The sequence below is a fragment of the Macrobrachium nipponense genome, chromosome 8 (assembly GCF_015104395.2).
Source record: "Macrobrachium nipponense isolate FS-2020 chromosome 8, ASM1510439v2, whole genome shotgun sequence".
In the NCBI taxonomy this organism is placed as follows: Eukaryota; Metazoa; Arthropoda; class Malacostraca; order Decapoda; family Palaemonidae; genus Macrobrachium; species Macrobrachium nipponense.
Genome location: NC_087203.1, coordinates 65,442,435 through 65,459,600, shown reverse-complemented (window position 1 = coordinate 65,459,600; position 17,166 = coordinate 65,442,435). Strand labels below are relative to the sequence as shown.

At 43.5% G+C, this 17,166-nt stretch overlaps 1 protein-coding gene across 4 annotated transcripts in view; it reads right to left on the bottom strand.

Annotated features, from left to right (window-relative positions):
* The window catches only part of LOC135222808 (uncharacterized), a 271,962-nt gene that overhangs the window by 105,064 nt on the left and 149,732 nt on the right, over window positions 1-17,166 (bottom strand). For all 4 annotated transcript variants that reach the window (XM_064261110.1, XM_064261111.1, XM_064261112.1 and 1 more), the window contains one exon: window positions 686-1,073. In XM_064261110.1, coding sequence (XP_064117180.1) covers window positions 686-1,073 — 388 coding nt within the window. The remainder of the gene's footprint in view (window positions 1-685; window positions 1,074-17,166) is intronic.

Genomic DNA, 17,166 nt, shown 5'->3' with positions numbered 1-17,166 from the left:
AAATATATCATGAGTTGTGAACTTTATGGAAAAATGCAAATGTGGTTGTTCATTGAAAGTGACTTAGAGAAAAAAATTAGTCTTTTGCTTGAAAGACTAATACAAGTATTGCAGTCTACTACGTGAAAAAGAAGCAAGAATCGCCTGTAGCTTTAATGTGTGATTAAAGAGTAATAATGCACAAAAAAGCTATATGCATCATGCAATTTAAGCAAATAAAAACCTGTAATCTTTACCCAGCTTTAATGGGAGATTATTCATTTAGATTGAAAATCATAATTAAGTTATATTTTTAGCATTCCCAATTTGTAAAAAACAAAAACAAAAATTGATGTGCAAAGTACCACAAATTGTCATAGAAGAAAACACCCAAAATCAAATATTTATAATAATATTTTTAGTATATACAGTAATACACTTTACATTGCAGTTTACATAAAAACAGCATGCATGTGACTGTTAAAATGTTGTTTACCAAAAAATGCTTACTTCTAACATGAAAATACACAGGGATATTATAATGATCGGTACATTCTTAACATGAATTCCAAACATGATATGTATTGTAATTCCAAAATAGTGCTATCTATGACTCATGATAAAACATCAAATTTTTATCTTGTACTTTGCAAAGAATTAGGAAGTTATACTGAGGGAACTGGTGGCAAATTGACAGTTTCCGTACCATCTCTCGAAGTTTCCATATGTTGGGTCACATCGTAGGTGTACACTTTGAGACCTAAAAAACCACCGGAACCTGGTTGTCCTTTGTGGAAGATCTCAATTCCAGAAAGCCAAGAGCTAGGTGAAGGAGAAACATTCTGGGCATCAAAGAAAGGTACTGTCAGTTGTGCAACATCTTCACCTCTTGAAGTAGGAACAAAGCGCAACCAAGAATCTGGTTCAGCATCTTGTTTGTTTTGTAAGGGAAACTTAGTTGGATCATCAAGGTCATCAACACTGAACTGCTTTCTTGGATTGTTTGCCATGGCTGGAGTGTTATCATTACTAACCCAGTAGCTCTTGTATGGTTCAAGTTTACCATCTGTATAGTTCACAGGTGTTACTTGCATCTGTAAATAGAATTAGTTGTCATTAATCCAACATCCCTTGTAGTGTTCCAATTTACCAAGTACATATAGCATAAGGTTTATTACATACATGGTTCTTTGATGGAACTTGCACCTCTTAAAAACTTTTATGACTAATTCAGTAACTCTTACAGTTTTAGGTCACCAGATGAATAGTTCATTGATATCATATGTTTCAGTAAAGACAACTAAGAATTTTATGTTAAAAAGGTCTGCACAGAGCTTCTTAAAAAAACTATGACATGCACAACAATTAAACTTTGCTAAGATAGTGTACTATACCCAAGATGGATCATTAATAAAAAAAATGTTTGACAAGTTAAGCAGGAAAGCTGACTAACTGGGTATCAGCTAGTTTATGCATGTTGTGTACTTATGATACAAATACATACTTATGAATACCAAAATTCCTTGACGAGAAAAAATAAACATGAAATATCTTTACGACAATGTAAGAAAATTAGATATGGCATATTAACACTGATTTTCTATACAGTACATTCACATTAAAATACAGCATGCTAAAACTGATATAAGTACTATTTTTCTATAATAAGAAACTGCCAAAAAATGGCAAGTTGTTTTTCATAAATGGCACATAGACTTCGAAAGTAGCAGTTCCAATACTTTCTGGGCTCAGCTCGTGTCGGCCTATGAAAGGATCCTTAATATCATTCCTTCTAGGTAAAATTAATCTAAAATTACCAGAGAAAAACAAAATTAAGAAAATGTCAGTAAAACTGACTCGCTCACTCTTAAAAAGAAGTGTCAGTATGGTAATAGGGGCGAGTGTGGAACACTACCACGAGACAATCACCAATTAGAACTTCCAATCAGAATCCCCCCAAGAGAGAGCTGATACCAACGGGCGATGCAGCCGCTACTACTAACTACTAGAGGACGCCACGGACAGCAGCGCCCCTAGCGGACATCCTTAATTTTTAGCGCTAGCGTCAAGACGCAATTTTTTCCTTGTGCTGTGCTATTTCTGGATTTATCTCTATCATCTACCATGGAAACGCTCTGCTATTGCCACGGCTAAGTTAAGTAACTCATAAGTAATATTTTACCACATTTTTATCTTCCGGGTACCAGTATTTTCCTCTTAAATAGGTCATATACGGTTCCCCGGTTGTCTCGTGGCGGCGCCATGCTGCCTCGTAAGAATTCCCGGTCCTCCATACTGGACTTCTTATACTTATGGGCTTACTATATTACGTTCATTGTTTTTACATCGAGTTTTAGCTAGTTCAGCCCTCCTACCATTTCTCTTAGTTTGGTATTTAGGGCTAATTATTATTATTCCGGCCAGCATCCCGGCTCTTGCTCTTCATCGGCTATCGCTGGCTCTGAGTAGGCTTCTGTTTCTTGGAACAGTCTGCCTCCTCCTGGGCTTCTTTCTCTTTTACTAAAGTGTCTTTTCCATCTTTTCGATGTATATTTTATTATATTTAGGGTGTTTAGGCTAGCCTAGGTGCTTGTTCCTTGTATTGGTACAGCCTGGTTCACGTGGCCCTCTCACGGTTGTGTTGCTCGCGGCCTAGGCCACTTGCGGTCACGTGTTCCATCGCACCTTACCCTGCCCCCGCCCTCCCCTTCTGGTATAGGGAGGAGCTGGGGGACCCCTTGGTTGTCATGACAACCTCAGTTGCCTTCTCTCACTCCTACTCTGAGGCGGCCAGGGGTTCCTCCCAGCGGGGGGTATAGGGCGACCACTCATGAGGTACCGGGTCTCCATGCGGGTAGTCGGTGAGGCGGGGAGGAGTAGGCCATCCCTCCCCCCCCCCTCTCTCACTCCCGCCGTGTTACACCGAGACCTTCCTCCCCCCCTCCCCAGTTGCTCAGCCACCTCCCTCGCTATACGAAAGGAGCCTTCCGTCGCAGCCGGGGCACCTTTGGTTATAGATTACTGGCTCCGCTAGCGGGCGGGGTGGGCACCACTAGTGGTCGGTTGCTTGCCTACTATATCCTTACATCTCTCCCCCGCTACCGGAAGGGAGCTTGCTTCTTACCCGCGCACTCTTCTAGTAGACGGGCGGAGGGAGGTTTGTATTATTATTATTATTATTATTATTTTAAGGATATACCCTAATTTTACAATGAATTGTGTAATATGATTATTTTTATCTACCATCCCCGCCATTTTCCGTCGTGGTTTCCATTTACCACCACTCCTGGTTGGTTCCCTTTTGTGTCCCCGCCATCAGCGGAGCTATAGCCTAGGGCACACAACCAACCTGGTTACCACACGTATTTTGGCGGGGCTCTGGTTTAATCTAACTTTATCGCTCCGGCACCAGCGGAGCATCTGTTAGACTGTAAGTGTTTACCTGGTACTCATGTATCTTTCCACTTACAGGCTACCAACTGTCAGGTCCCAGCGTGCAACGCGACGTTGTACGACCCCTGCGGCCACGATGAGTGCAGGTCTCACGCCCCATGTGCCATGTCATAACAATGAGATGATCGTCTGGCACCCAGAAGCCTGCGCCATCTGCTACGACCTGGTCGGTCAGCTGGGAGATGGGGGTGTAATCCGTTATAGGCTTCCTTATCATTTTACTAACAACTCTTAGTCATAAGTTTGTTAACCCCGTTCCGCCACTGGAAGCTAATCTCGCCTTTCTTTCAGGCTACTGGTGTGAGGGAAGTCGCCCTCGCCACCCTGAAAGCGTGGGTGGGCGGCTTCGGGAAGAACGCCGCCAAAGGCCAGCCCTACATTCTTGATAAGAAGCTGGCCGTCCAGATCTTCCCTGCGGGCAAGTCGACCGGTTACGTTGACCCCTTGTCCGCTGCCCCTCTGATAGCCTCCATCCAGCAAAGACCTCCAGCATCCTTTGGGGTCGTAGCCTCCCAGGAGTCGGTCCCGGACGTCGCTGCCCTGGACCTTAACATCGAGCCCATGGCGGTAGGGGTGGAGGATTTGTTGGTTGAGGTAGGTGTGTCGGGCGCCCAAGGTCTTTCCTTGGGTGCTCCTGGATCTTCTCCTGTCCCTTCTTCGAGTGCTTCATTCCAAGGCTTTGTGGATCTGAGATCCCTACCCGCTCTCCCGCTCTCTCTGTACCCCCAAAGGTGAAGGGACAGAGAGAACCGAAGACTCTGGCCAAGACAACTTCGAGGAAGTCGTCTTCGTCTTCTTCGGCTAGGAAGTCGTCGACCTTCCTACGCCGATGCGGTGAAAGCGAAGCCGAGCTCTTCTCACTCAAAGAGCTCCAGAAGCAAGGCTTCTAAGGAGAAGGCTCGCGCTCCCGCCGAGCCAGTGCCTTCTCCGCCTCCACCGCTTCCACTCCGGCTACGCCGGTAGGAGGAGCAGGGCCTAGCACCTTTGATCCCTCTGCTTTCTCAGCAGTGGTGATGCAACAGTGGGCGAGCTGGTTGGCTCGCAAGTCTCCGCCCTGGGGACGAGATTCGAGCAGATGTTCGCACAGTTGTCGAGCACTCTGTCTCAATCAGGCCAGTCGATACAAGACCTCTCTAACAGGGTTAGAGAAAATGAGGACCGAGTAGCCGGGCTATCTCAGGTTCCTCTTCCAGTCTCCCAGCGCCAAGCACTGGGATTCTCCAACTCCCGCCATACGACTCTCTGCCAGCTTTCTCCATGGAGAACCCATGGAGAGTAGCTGCCTACGCTCCTTTCAAGGATGGGATGACCTCTATCCCGGAGTGTGGAACTCGAAGGATTGAGGACTTCGAGTTTTACCCTCCAGGTCTGACGCAGCCTTTCATCGTTATGCTAGGCTGACCGTAACGGCTCTGACTAGGGAAGACAAGATCTCTTAGAGAGTCGGTCCTATATAGTAGAGATCATGCTCAGCGGGAATGGGTTCACTGCCTTGAGGACTGGGAGTGTACGAACACTAAACTCCAGGCCTACAAGAGTCCCTTCACTATTTTCGCGACGGAAGAGGAGGTTTCTCTTCCGTTCGCCACGAAATTAGTGGAGAAGTCCCTTCAGGCAGTCCTCAAGGATGAGCCCATCCCACAGTTGAGGGAGGCGGAGTCTACTTCTCCGCTCTTCCCGGCTTTCGGAGAATTGTGGGAGAACTTGCCAGCTACGTTCACGCTTGGTAAGCTCAAACCGGACTGCGCCATGGACCAGTTCGGCGAGAAGCTACCAAGGCTGCCGGATTCCCTAATCCAGGCAGAGTTTGATGCGCGAACCAGGTTTGGCAGGTCCCTCAATTCCCTTATAATTACGGAAATGGCTGCCCTCTCTTATGCTACGGAACCGCTGTTCAAGATTTTGGCGAAATCTCAGTTCCAGACGGTACTAACGGACGCTTTTGACTTCTTCCAGGCTAGGAGGAACTGCCGAAAGCATGTTCTACAAGAGTGTACTATTAGGCATGAGCCGAATAGACTCTTGGCCTCTAGCATGTGGGGAGCGGATCTCTTCCCAGAGTCCGCTGTCAACGAAGTACACCACGAAGCTGCTAGGCTCAACCAGAGCCTTAGAGCTAGGTGGGGTATTTCCTCGAAGAGGAAACAAGAGTCCGTTCCCACTGCTGGTAAGAAACCGAAGAAGGCTGGTAAGAGGTTCCAGCCATATCAGAAACACCAGCAACAGCAGCAATTTGTGCAGGCGGTCCCGGTTACCCAACAAGGACAACCTGCTAGTTCGAAGCAGAACCAGCCCATCCTCCTGTTGTCCCCTCAATCACAGCCATCCACCTCCTACGCTATCTCCGCGCCTTCAAACCCTACATATGAGGCTCAAGGCTACAAACAGCCGAGAGGTAGGGCGAGAGGTTACTTTCGTCAGCGTGGCGCAGGAAGGGCGACAAGGAGCAGGCAGTTCAGAGGAGGGCGTGGTGGCCAACCCGCCCATCAACAATGAGGCTCCCCAGGTAGGAGGAGGGAGGCTGTTCCTCTTCCGCCACAGGTGGGGGTTCAGCAATTGGGCACAGAGCATAGTGTCCAAAGGATTGGGCTGGAGTTGGATCAAAGATCCTCCTCCAATCAAATCATTCCACCAGATACCGTCAGAGGATTGACAGATTACGCCCGGAAGAACTCCTTCAGAAAGGAGCTATTGCGAGAGTCAAGCATCTAAAATTTCAAGGTCGCTTATTCAGCGTGCCAAAGAAAGGCTCAACAAAAAGAAGGGTAATCTTAGACTTGTCAAAGCTAAACTCTTTCATTCGTTGCGACAAGTTCAAGATGCTTACCCTCTCGCAAGTAAGGACCTTACTTCCGCGTGGAGCCGTCACATGCTCCATCGATCTTACAGACGCATACTATCATATCCCTATAGCCAGGCACTTCCGCCCATTCCTAGGATTCAGGCTAGGAAATCAAACATTCTCATTCAAAGTGATGCCCTTCGGTCTGAATGTAGCCCCCAGGGTATTCACAAAAATAGCAGAAGTGGTTGTACACAATTGAGAGCTCAGGGAATCATGGTAGCAGCATACCTCGACGATTGGTTGATCTGGGCACCAACAGTCGAGGAATGTCTCAAAGCCACCAAAAAGGTAGTTCACTTTCTGGAACATCTGGGGTTCCAGATAAACAAAACGAAATCCAGACTTACTCCGGATCTCGTTTTCAGTGGCTAGGAATCCAATGGGATTTGTCTTCCCACAATCTGTCAATTCCAGTGGCCAAACGGAAGGAAATAGCAAAATCTGTCAGGCAATTTCTCAAATGCAAACAAACGTCAAGGAGAAACCAGGAGAGAATCCTAGGGTCCCTTCAGTTTGCTTCGGTAACAGATATCCTTCTGAAGGCAAGGCTGAAAGGTATAAATCGAATTTGGCGGTCAAGAGCAAACTCCAAATATCGAGACAAGTTGTCAGTAATCCCACAGATCCTCCGCAATCAACTACGGCCTTGGTCAAAAGTAAAGAACTTAGCCAAGAAAGTACCCCTTCAATATCCCCTTCCAGTGTTAACCATTCACACGGATGCATCCCTGTCCGGGTGGGGGGGATACTCTCAGTTCAAACAGGTTCAGGGGACTTGGTCAGTTCAATTTCGCCAGCTCCACATAAACGTGTTGGAAGCAATGGCAGTATTTCTTACTCTGAAGAGACTGCTTCCCCCGAAGAAGTCTCAATCTAAGGCTAGTTTTGGACAGTGCAGTGTAGTTCATTGCATCAACAGAGGAGGGTCCAAATCCAAGCATGTGAATCATGTCATGATAGCCATCTTTGCATTAGCAAACAAACACAAATGGCATCTGTCTGCCACTCAACTGGCAGGAGTAAGGAATGTGATAGCAGACCGCCCTGTCCCGGTCAGTTCCTCTGGAATCAGAGTGGTCTCTAGACGACGGGTCATTCCAGTGGGTAAGCCTGAGAGTCCCAGGTCTCCAAGTGGATCTCTTCGCCTCACAAGCGAACCACAAGCTCCCTTGCTATGTGGCCCCAACCTGGACCCTCTGGCTTATGCCACGGACGCCCTGTCGTTGGATTGGAATCAGTGGAGGAGAATTTATGTTTTTCCTCCAGTGAATCTTCTCTTGAAAGTCCTAAGCAAACTAAGGTCTTTCAAAGGGATAGTAGCTCTGATTGCACCGGACTGGCCCAAGAGCAACTGGTATCCTCTTCTTCTGGAATTGGGTCTCCGACCTCAACGGATCCCCAATCCCAAGCTATCACAATCAGTACAAATGAGGACTGTGTTCGCTTCCTCAGGAATTCTCCAGACCCTAACTTTATGGACTTCATGAAGTTTGCGGCTAATAAAGATGCTGATATTGATCCACAGAATATTCTCTTCCTAGAATCAGATAAGAGAGAGTCAACCATTAGACAATATGACTCAGCTGTTAAAAAATTAGCATCTTTCTTGAGAGAATCGAACACTACAACCATGACAGTTAATCTGGCTATATCCTTTTTCAGATCCTTGTTTTTGAAAAAGGTTTAGCAGCTAGCACTATTACCACTCATAAATCGGCTTTGAAGAAAATCTTTCAAGTAGGTTTTCAGATAGATCTGACTGAATCTTATTTCACATCTATCCCTAAAGCCTGTGCTAGACTTAGACCTTCTCAGAGGCCTACTACAGTTTCATGGTTCTTAAATGATGTCCTCAAACTAGCTTCAGATACTGACAACTCATCTTGTACATTCATAATGCTCCTGAGGAAGACATTATTCTTATTAAGCCTAGCCTCAGGAGCTAGAATTTCAGAACTGTCGGCTCTATCCAGGGATGCGGGTCATGTGGAATTCCTCCCATCAGGAGAAGTTCTACTTGCTCCGGATCGTAGCTTTTTAGCCAAAAATGAGGATCCTCTTGCAAGGTGGGCTCCTTGGAAGGTTATCCCACTTCCACAGGATCCTTCTCTCTGCCCAGTATCAACTCTTAGAGCCTTTCTATCTTGTACTTCTTCAAGATCCTCAGGTGCTCTCTTCATGAGAGAAAAAGGTGGTACTTTGTCAGTAAAAGGTATTAGACAACAAATCCTTTACTTCATTAAGCAAGCCAACCCTGAGTCATTCCCAAAGACATGATATCAGGGGAGTAGCCACCTCAATTAATTATTTTCAACATATGAACTTTGAGGATCTTAGAAAGTATACTGGATGGAAATCCCGACAGTCTTTAAACGGCATTATCTAAAGTCCTTGGAATCTTTAAAGTTTTCAGCAGTTGCAGCGGGAAACATTGTTTCCCCTGATACTGTATAGTAGTTGTAGTATAGATCCAGGTCTCCTTTCTACCTACATCATCCAACATGCCTCACCCTATCGCCAGGCTACTCGAATATCATAGCCTTAGCCGCTGAATCATATAGTGGATTGTCCCTTATTTTTTGCTAGGGACATCCACACTTGTACTGATAATGTACTTCAGTGTACCTACCCTTATTTTTATGCTAGGGTAGGACACAATGTGTTTGATATATTTTGCCATACTTGTATTAATGATGGACTTCAGTGTACCTACCCTTATTTTTATGCTAGGGTAGGACACAATGAGTTTGTATATTTTGTAAATATGTTAAGTAAATCCCTTTTTGTTTATATTACATGCATCACTGTAATTTACTTTAATACCATTTAAGTACTTTAAGATTACTAACGTTCTATTGTTTTACTGTTTAGTATAAGTTAGTTTAAGTGCTTAGTTTGTATGCTGTAATTGATTTACTTATATTATATCCATCATTTTACACTGCTTTTCATTGTTCCCTTTTTTTCCCATCTTGTCTGTTTCTCTGGTACTCTTTCATAGGCCGACACGAGCTGAGCCCAGAAAAGGGATTTTGACGAAGGAAAAATCTATTTCTGGGTGATTGGCTCGTGTCGCCCTATGAAACCCCCCCTCCCCCCCTTTATGGTTTGTTCCCCCCCTTGCAGGACAAGATGTTTTTTAGATTAAGGATGTCCGCTAGGGGCGCTGCTGTCCGTGGCGTCCTCTAGTAGTAGTAGTAGCGGCTGCATCGCCCGTTGGTATCAGCTCTCTCTTGGGGGGATTCTGATTGGAAGTTCTAATTGGTGATTGTCTCGTGGTAGTGTTCCACACTCGCCCTATTATCATACCGACACTTCTTTTTAAGAGTGAGCGAGTAGTTTTACTGACATTTTCTTAAGTTTTGTTTTTCTCTGGTAAATTTTTAGATTAATTTTACCTAGAAAGAATGATATTAAGGATCCTTTCATAGGGCGACACGAGCCAATCGCCCAGAAATAGATTTTTCCTTCGTCAAAATCCCTTATTTGCACCAATATTTTAATGTCAGACCAAAGTATGTATTTCTTATCTAATTTATGCATAGTGATGGGAAAGGCACTAAGTATCAGTGAAGTAAGAAAAATACATCACAATTTGAATGAGTTCTTCAATGAATGGTTAGTTAGGTTATGATTGATCTTTACTTGCATATAAACTATTTGGTTATACTGAATTATCAACTTGGGTAATTATTTCTAGATAAAAGAAAATATTGCTCCAATTAAAGAATGCATTAACTAAATATCAACTTGAAAGTCACTTCTAGCAAGACTTAAAAACTAATATTTTCTTTCTTATTAATTAAACATTTTGTATATGGAACTTACCCAGTACATAATTGTATAGCTTAGAGCTTCCTACCTACAGCAGCCTAACAATTGAAAATTAACGGTAGTGCTAGTTCCGGTCACGGTGTAGTTGGAATGCCCTGCCCACTACTGGGGCTTATATATAGGTAACAACCTGGCAGAGAGCTTCAATTCATTTTCTGGTGGCTCTCGGTGAACATTGGTGATTTCAGGCAGCCTTTTTTCAACATATTGTGTTGAGTTCGAAGTTCGTGGTGAAGTAGTCTGTCTTGTTTTGCGTTAGCGCATTCTTGCCAATATGTCAGACTCTAGCACAGCTAGTGTTAGGTTTTGTGCAGATGGTTGTAAGATCAGATTAACTAAATCTTGCTATGATCCACATACCAGAAGTAGTAAATGTAGAGGTCAAGAATGCAAGAAAGAAAATACTTGTGCTGAATATTGTGAATGGGATGACAAGAAATGGACAATTTTTATGTCCCATCATGACAAGATGGATAAGGACAGAAAAAGGAAAGCAACTGCTAGGGCAGAAATTAGATCTAGTTTAGCTAATGTTCAAGCTGGTGAATTGGTATTGGATAACATGATTGTTTCAATTGTAATTCCTGTTGATTCTCCAATCATTTCTCCTCCTGCTCCTGTGTCACTAACTCCTATTCCAGGTTCAATTGCTCATGATCCCAACATCTGCTAGTCTCGAGTCAAAATTCAATAAGAAGTTCAAATTCTTAGCGAGTGCAATGATAGAACTTGGCGCTTCTGTTAAAGCCTTAATGGAAAAAGGCAATCAATCTAGTGTTAGTGCAGTGCATAGTGATTGTGTAGAGGAGGTGGCTGTCCAACCCACCGATGCTCCTACTTCCCCACACTGGGGAGAAGACATACCGGAGGTCGAAGGGAGGCCAGGGGGTTTCCCTCCAGGCAGTCACTCCCTCGGTCAAACCTGCTCGTGATCCCCAGGTTTCAACAGAGCGCCACTGGAAAGGCGTCTCTTTTGGTGTCCATGATCTGTCATCGGAGCCAGACAGCTCGACTCCCAGCAAGAGTCATCGTGAGTGCTTTCAAGATATGTTGTCGCTCCCCCTCAAGAGGCGATCCAAGGATGTCGATAAGCTGCCTCCTCCTTCTAAGAGGACGAAAGAGGACGTCTTCAGTCCCCAACCTTCGTGAGCTAGGCGATGTTGCCTCCCGCTTTGTCAGCTCCTCATCCTCAGTCTGTTTGGGACAGCCCGGAGTTGTTCCCTTGTATGGATCGGCAGTATGTATCTGCTAAACTGTAAGACAGATTCTTTGGGGCAAGTTTCATTGGTCTCAAATTCCAGAACTATATCTTGGAACTACCTCGGACTCCTGGATGCGATTCGCCCGATATGGTGCAGTGCTCTCATTCGGCTGAACGATCAGCACCAGTTGCGATGTGCCCGTCTTCCCCAACAGCTGAGTTAAAAGCGGTTTCACCTCGCTCTCGATCATATTCTTCGACTCCCGACCCTTCACTCGCTCTTCTTAAACAACAGTTGTTTGACATCATGTCTATTGAAGAAAGCTCCAACACCTTCCCAAATGGAAAAGACAGCTTTATTGCCTATCTCTTCATATGAGGAAGAGGAGGAACAGGATACAATTCCTTCGTCTTCATACTTAAGATATTTTCTCAACAACTTTGCGGATTTTTTTTCTCCTGTGGCTCCAGTATCTCTGGCTTCAACTTTCCTGATAAGGAAACCCGCTTCAGACACTTTGGCCTTATCCAAGTTGGTTCTGTCTTTGTCAACAAAGGTTTTGAGAGATGTGGACTCGTGGTTAGCTTCAGAGTGAGAGATGGGCAAAGCTTCTTTTGCTTTCCCTCTTGGCAAGCTGATAAAGAATTACCATTCCTACGATAACAGGGAAGCTCATTCCTTGAGTGTATCTGCCTTCTCCCAGGGGGACTTCTCGGGTCACATTGACTCTATGCTAGGCGTTCGGCCTTTTCATCAGCTAAAGTTATGCTCTCGTCCTCGGAAATGGATCACCTTACTAAGAGTATATTCAAAGTTTTAGAAGAGTATAGCTCCTTACCCGACGATTGCAGAAGACGTTGCAGCAGACTTGTTGGGGTCTTGTCATGTGCAGAAAAGGCCATTAGAGACAAATCGGCGGAGTTAGCATCTCTCTTCTCGTTATGTATTCTGAAAATGAGGGATTTGTAGTGTTCCTTCGCTACTAAAGGCGTGACCACAACACAGAAGTCAGCTTTGCTTTTTGCCCCACTAGATAAGATACACCTCTTCCTGCAAGAATTAGTGCGTCAGATTTTGTCGAAGCGTCCAAAGGAACTTCAACCTGAACTTAATAGGTCTTTTTCAACTCTTTAACCCCAAGCTTTTCATGGAGCAAGACAGAGAGGCCAGCAAAAACCCTGTACTAACCTGAGACCTCCAACCAGGTCTACAAGCAAGAAGTGGGCAGCACATCCTTCGTGTACCTGTAGGAGCCAGGTTGGGCCTTTTTTGGAGGGAATGGAGTTTGAGAGGAGCAGAACCTTGGGTAGTCAAAGTGTTGCAGCAAGGTTATGTCATTCCCTTTAAAGGAGGCCCACCTTTGGCCAAATCACCAATAGTACAGTGTTACCTCATTTGTCGAACATTTATGTCGAACTTTCCATTTTTTGAACGAACTTTTCAAGAAAATTTCGTATTTTTTCTTGGACAAATGCTCGTGCTTCGAACTGACTAATTATCTACTTTATACTTGTATTTGATGACTTACTACGTCCTATAAGAAAAACTGTATTAATTTTTTTTTCATTTACAATATATAGTATAATGATAAACATATTCAACAAAATAAAAGTGTAATGCATTTAATATAAAAATTTAGCTTTCAATATAAAATTTAGCATAAAAGATGTATACAATTCTACGTAACCGCAGTGACGTCGCACGCCCATCTGACTTGAGACTAAACAAAGAAGTGTTGATATGTTGAGGAGAGAAGGAGAAGAGAGTTAAAATATTACTGTATGTATGTAGTAAAAGCAATAACAATTCACATGAAAAAAGGGAACTTCACAATAAATTTGATAAATATCTAACTACGTACGGTGGTACCTCGAGATACGAAAGGCTCAACTTATGAAAAACTCGAGATACGAAACCAAATACGAAGATTTTTGTGGCTCTACATACGAAAATTGTTCAAGATACGAAAGGTTGTTGCTGTTAAGTCCGAGATTTGCCCGGACCACCAATAACAATTTTAAAACTTGCGCGCCGCCAACTGAGTAGACTCGCCACCATCCTCTCACTCTCCCATTGGTTCCTGATGCTAGTCACCGCCATAAGATCCTTCTCTCCTATTGGTCAGCATCTCTCCCAGAATCCCATGATGCATCTACGTAGAGGCGTGCTCTTTCGGCCACTTCACGGCATCATCGGTATCGTACGCACGCGGAATTCGTTCGTTCTATACGATTTCGTTTATTAAAGTAAATTTGTTAGTGATTTCGTTGTAGTATACTTTATCGTGTTGTGTGAGAACTTTACTACATACATATACAGTGGACCCCCCGTATTCGCATTCTCCAGATTCGCGGACTCACACATTCGCGGATTTCTCTCGGGAACGTTTCCCTGCATTATTCGCGGAAAATTCGCGGATTCGCGGTATTTTTCTATGGTAAATATCCACAAATTCCTGGGTTTTTTTTGATGAATTTCATCATAAAATGCACTTTTTGTGATAAAACTATTAAAAAAACCACGTATGAAAATTTTTAGTGGGTTTTTTGGTTTTTCTTGAGTTTTAACTAACAAAATAGGCTGTTTTTAGCATTTTTATAGGGGTTCCAAACATTCGCGGGTTCTAACTATTCACGGGGGGGTCTGGTACGCATCCCCCGCGAATACGGGGGGACCACTGTACTACATAACATAATTACGTACAGTATATACGTATTCATGGCTCCCAAGAAAGTTGAAATTCACGGAAAGAGGAGGATGCTTTCATTGGAGACAAAAATGGAGATAATTAAAAAGTATAAAACTGGTATGCGATTGAGTGTGATCGCCAAGGAATACGGCCGAAATCCGTTGAAAATAGGCACCATCCTTAAGCAGAAGGATGTCATCAAAGCAGCTACACCTTCCAAGGGCGTGACTATTTTGTCCAGCTAGAGGAGCCACGTGCACGATGAAATGAAAAGGCTGCTTCTTGTCTGGATAAAAGACAAAGAAATCGCTGGCGATACGATAACAGAGACGGCAATCTCCCACAAGGCCAGCGCTATTTTCTTCGATTTGATTGCCCAGGCCGAAGACGACGGAGGAGAAGGGACATCGATACCAACTCCAGAGTTCAATGCTTCTCATGGGTGGTTTGAAAAATTCCGTAAACGGACTGGCATCCATTCGGTGGTGCGGCATGGGGAGGCGGCCAGCTCGGACACGAAAGCGGCCGAAGCCTTTATTAAGACGTTCGATGAGATGACTCTCCACGAAGGCTACAGTTCTCATCAAGTCTTCAACTGTGATGAGACTGGCCTTTTTTGGAAAAAAAAATGCCTTGTCGGACGTACATCACGCAGGAAGAGAAGAAGCTCCCTGGGCATAAGCCTATGAAAGACAGGCTTACGCTCGCACTTTGTTCGAACGCCAGTGGGGATTGCAAGGTGAAGGCCCTACTTGTCTTTCATTTGAAGACTCCTCAAGCCTTCAAGGCCCACAAAGTGCTTAAGGAGAAGCTCCTAGTGATGTGGAGGGCTAATGCGAAAGCCTGGTTAACGAGACTTTTGTTCACCGAGTGGGTAAAATCTGTGTTTCGGCCCGACAGTGAAGAAATTCTTGGAAGAGAAGCGCCTCCCTCTGAAATGTCTGCTGGTGTTGGACAATGCCCCTGCTCACCCTCCTGGCCTTGAGGAAGATATCCTAGCGGAGTATTCGTCTATCAAGGTTCTTTATCTTCCGCCTAACACCACCCCTCTCCTCCAGCCCATGGACCAGCAAGTGATATCGAACTTCAAGAAGCTGTATACGAAACATATTTTCAAGAGATGTTTCGACATCACCGATACCACAAACCTCACCTTGCGTGAATTTTGGAAGGAGCATTTCGATATTGTGATATGCATCCAACTCATCGACCAAGTTTGGCAGGAGGTTTCGAGGTGAACCTTGAATTCCTTGTGGAGGAAACTCTGGCCTGATGCCGATGGGCAAAGCTGGTGCTGCAGATTCAGGAACAGTTGACGATCCTGAAACTGTTTCGCAACCAGATCTTGACGAGATCGTTGCACTCGGCAAGTCCATGGGGCTGGTCGTCGACGAGGACGACATCAATGACCTTCTCGAGGAGCACCAAGAGGAGCTTACGATGGATGACCTGAAGGAGTTGGAGGCCATGTAACATAACGTCGTTCAAGAAGAGTTCTCTAGCAGCGGCGAGGAGGAGGACGACGACTCTATGACATCGGCAGAAATTAAGGATGCTCTAGCTGCTTTTCATAAGGTGCAATCATTCGTAGAAAAGAGACACCCCGAAAAGGCTTACACAGGTCGTATGCTTGCACAGTTCGATGACGTTTGCCTGAGTCGTTTCAGGAACATTGTCAAAAGCAGGCAGAAGCAATCTTCCTTGGATAGTTATTTTTTAAAGAGGCCTTTAGTATGAGTAAGCAAAAAGGAAGAACCAAGTGATACTACGAAAAAACAGAAAAATGAAAGTGGTGAAGTTGAAATTTTGTATAAAAAAAATAAAATTAAATTAAAAATGTAAAGTATAAAAAAGTAAAAAATAATGTAAAAATAAAAAAAAGACAAAAAAAAATTTAATTTTAATTTTTTTTTGTAAAGTTAAGTGTTACAGTTTTGTTAATGTGTTTCGTAAAGTTTAGTTTATGTTTTCCTGACATTTTTTTATGTTTCATAAAGTTAAGTGTACGTATCTGCCATTTGTTCTCCTCCTCTGTCTCCACTTTCGGAGATAGCCTCACTCGAAAGGTAACCTTCCACATTTTACTACATACGTATGTATGTACGTACAGTATTTCTTGTATACCATGTACACTAATACACTTTATTTACAGGTACTATGTATTACATATTAGCAGTACATATTTAAGTTAGGTATTGAATGGTCTAAATTGTTGTAGTATTTCATTGTTTATAGGTCAATTTAGCTTTATTATGAAATTTACTGGGGTGTTTTTGGAGGGCTTGGAACAGATTAGCCAAATACATGTAAAATACGGTTCAAGATACGAAAAACTCATGATACGAAGGCCACCTCGGAACAGATTAATTTCGTATCTCGAGGTACCACTATTATCTTTGAGGATAAAGTTATGAATATTTTTTAAGTACACTGGGATACTGTAAAATGCTGTGGGAGGGAACCTAAGATATTGCCACATGGTAGAAATAAACTTTTGGTAGAGACTAGATCCTTAGAAGAAAGTGAGAAATTGAAATCTCTGAGTTTACTGGAAGGAGTTCAGAGTGAATGTAAACCACATGATACCTTCAATCATACCTAAGGAATTTTATATACTTCTCATCTTAGGATTCATGCTGAAGAGGAACTGACAGATGTGCTTAAAGATCAGGGGGTATTGAAGGTGGAAAGACTGAAAAAGAAAGTAAATAGGGCATGGTGTCCTATGCCAAAGTTATTAATAACTTTCCATTCATCTAAATTACCAAATTTTGTTAAAGCAGCATGGTACAGATATAAAGTGAAACAGTACGTGCCAAGACCCAGGAGATGTTTTTACTGTCAGGAATATGGGGATATAATTGGGTCCTGTGATCCAAGTTGCAAGGAAACTCTGCCATTTAAATTTTTTCTTCTATGTTCGTACGCACTTTGCATATCACAAGTCCACAATATCTTGACCAAGAAGTAGAATACATAAAAAAGATAGGAGACGTCTCTGCTACCCACCTCATTTATATAATTGATTTATGTTATCAAAAAGCTCACAAAAAGTTTTATAGTGTTGCTATTAATGAAAAAGAAATGCCTAAAATTGTACTTAGCTTACCTTACTTTCGTGGATTTGAAACCATAAAATCAATATTTAAATCGTTTAGTGTTAA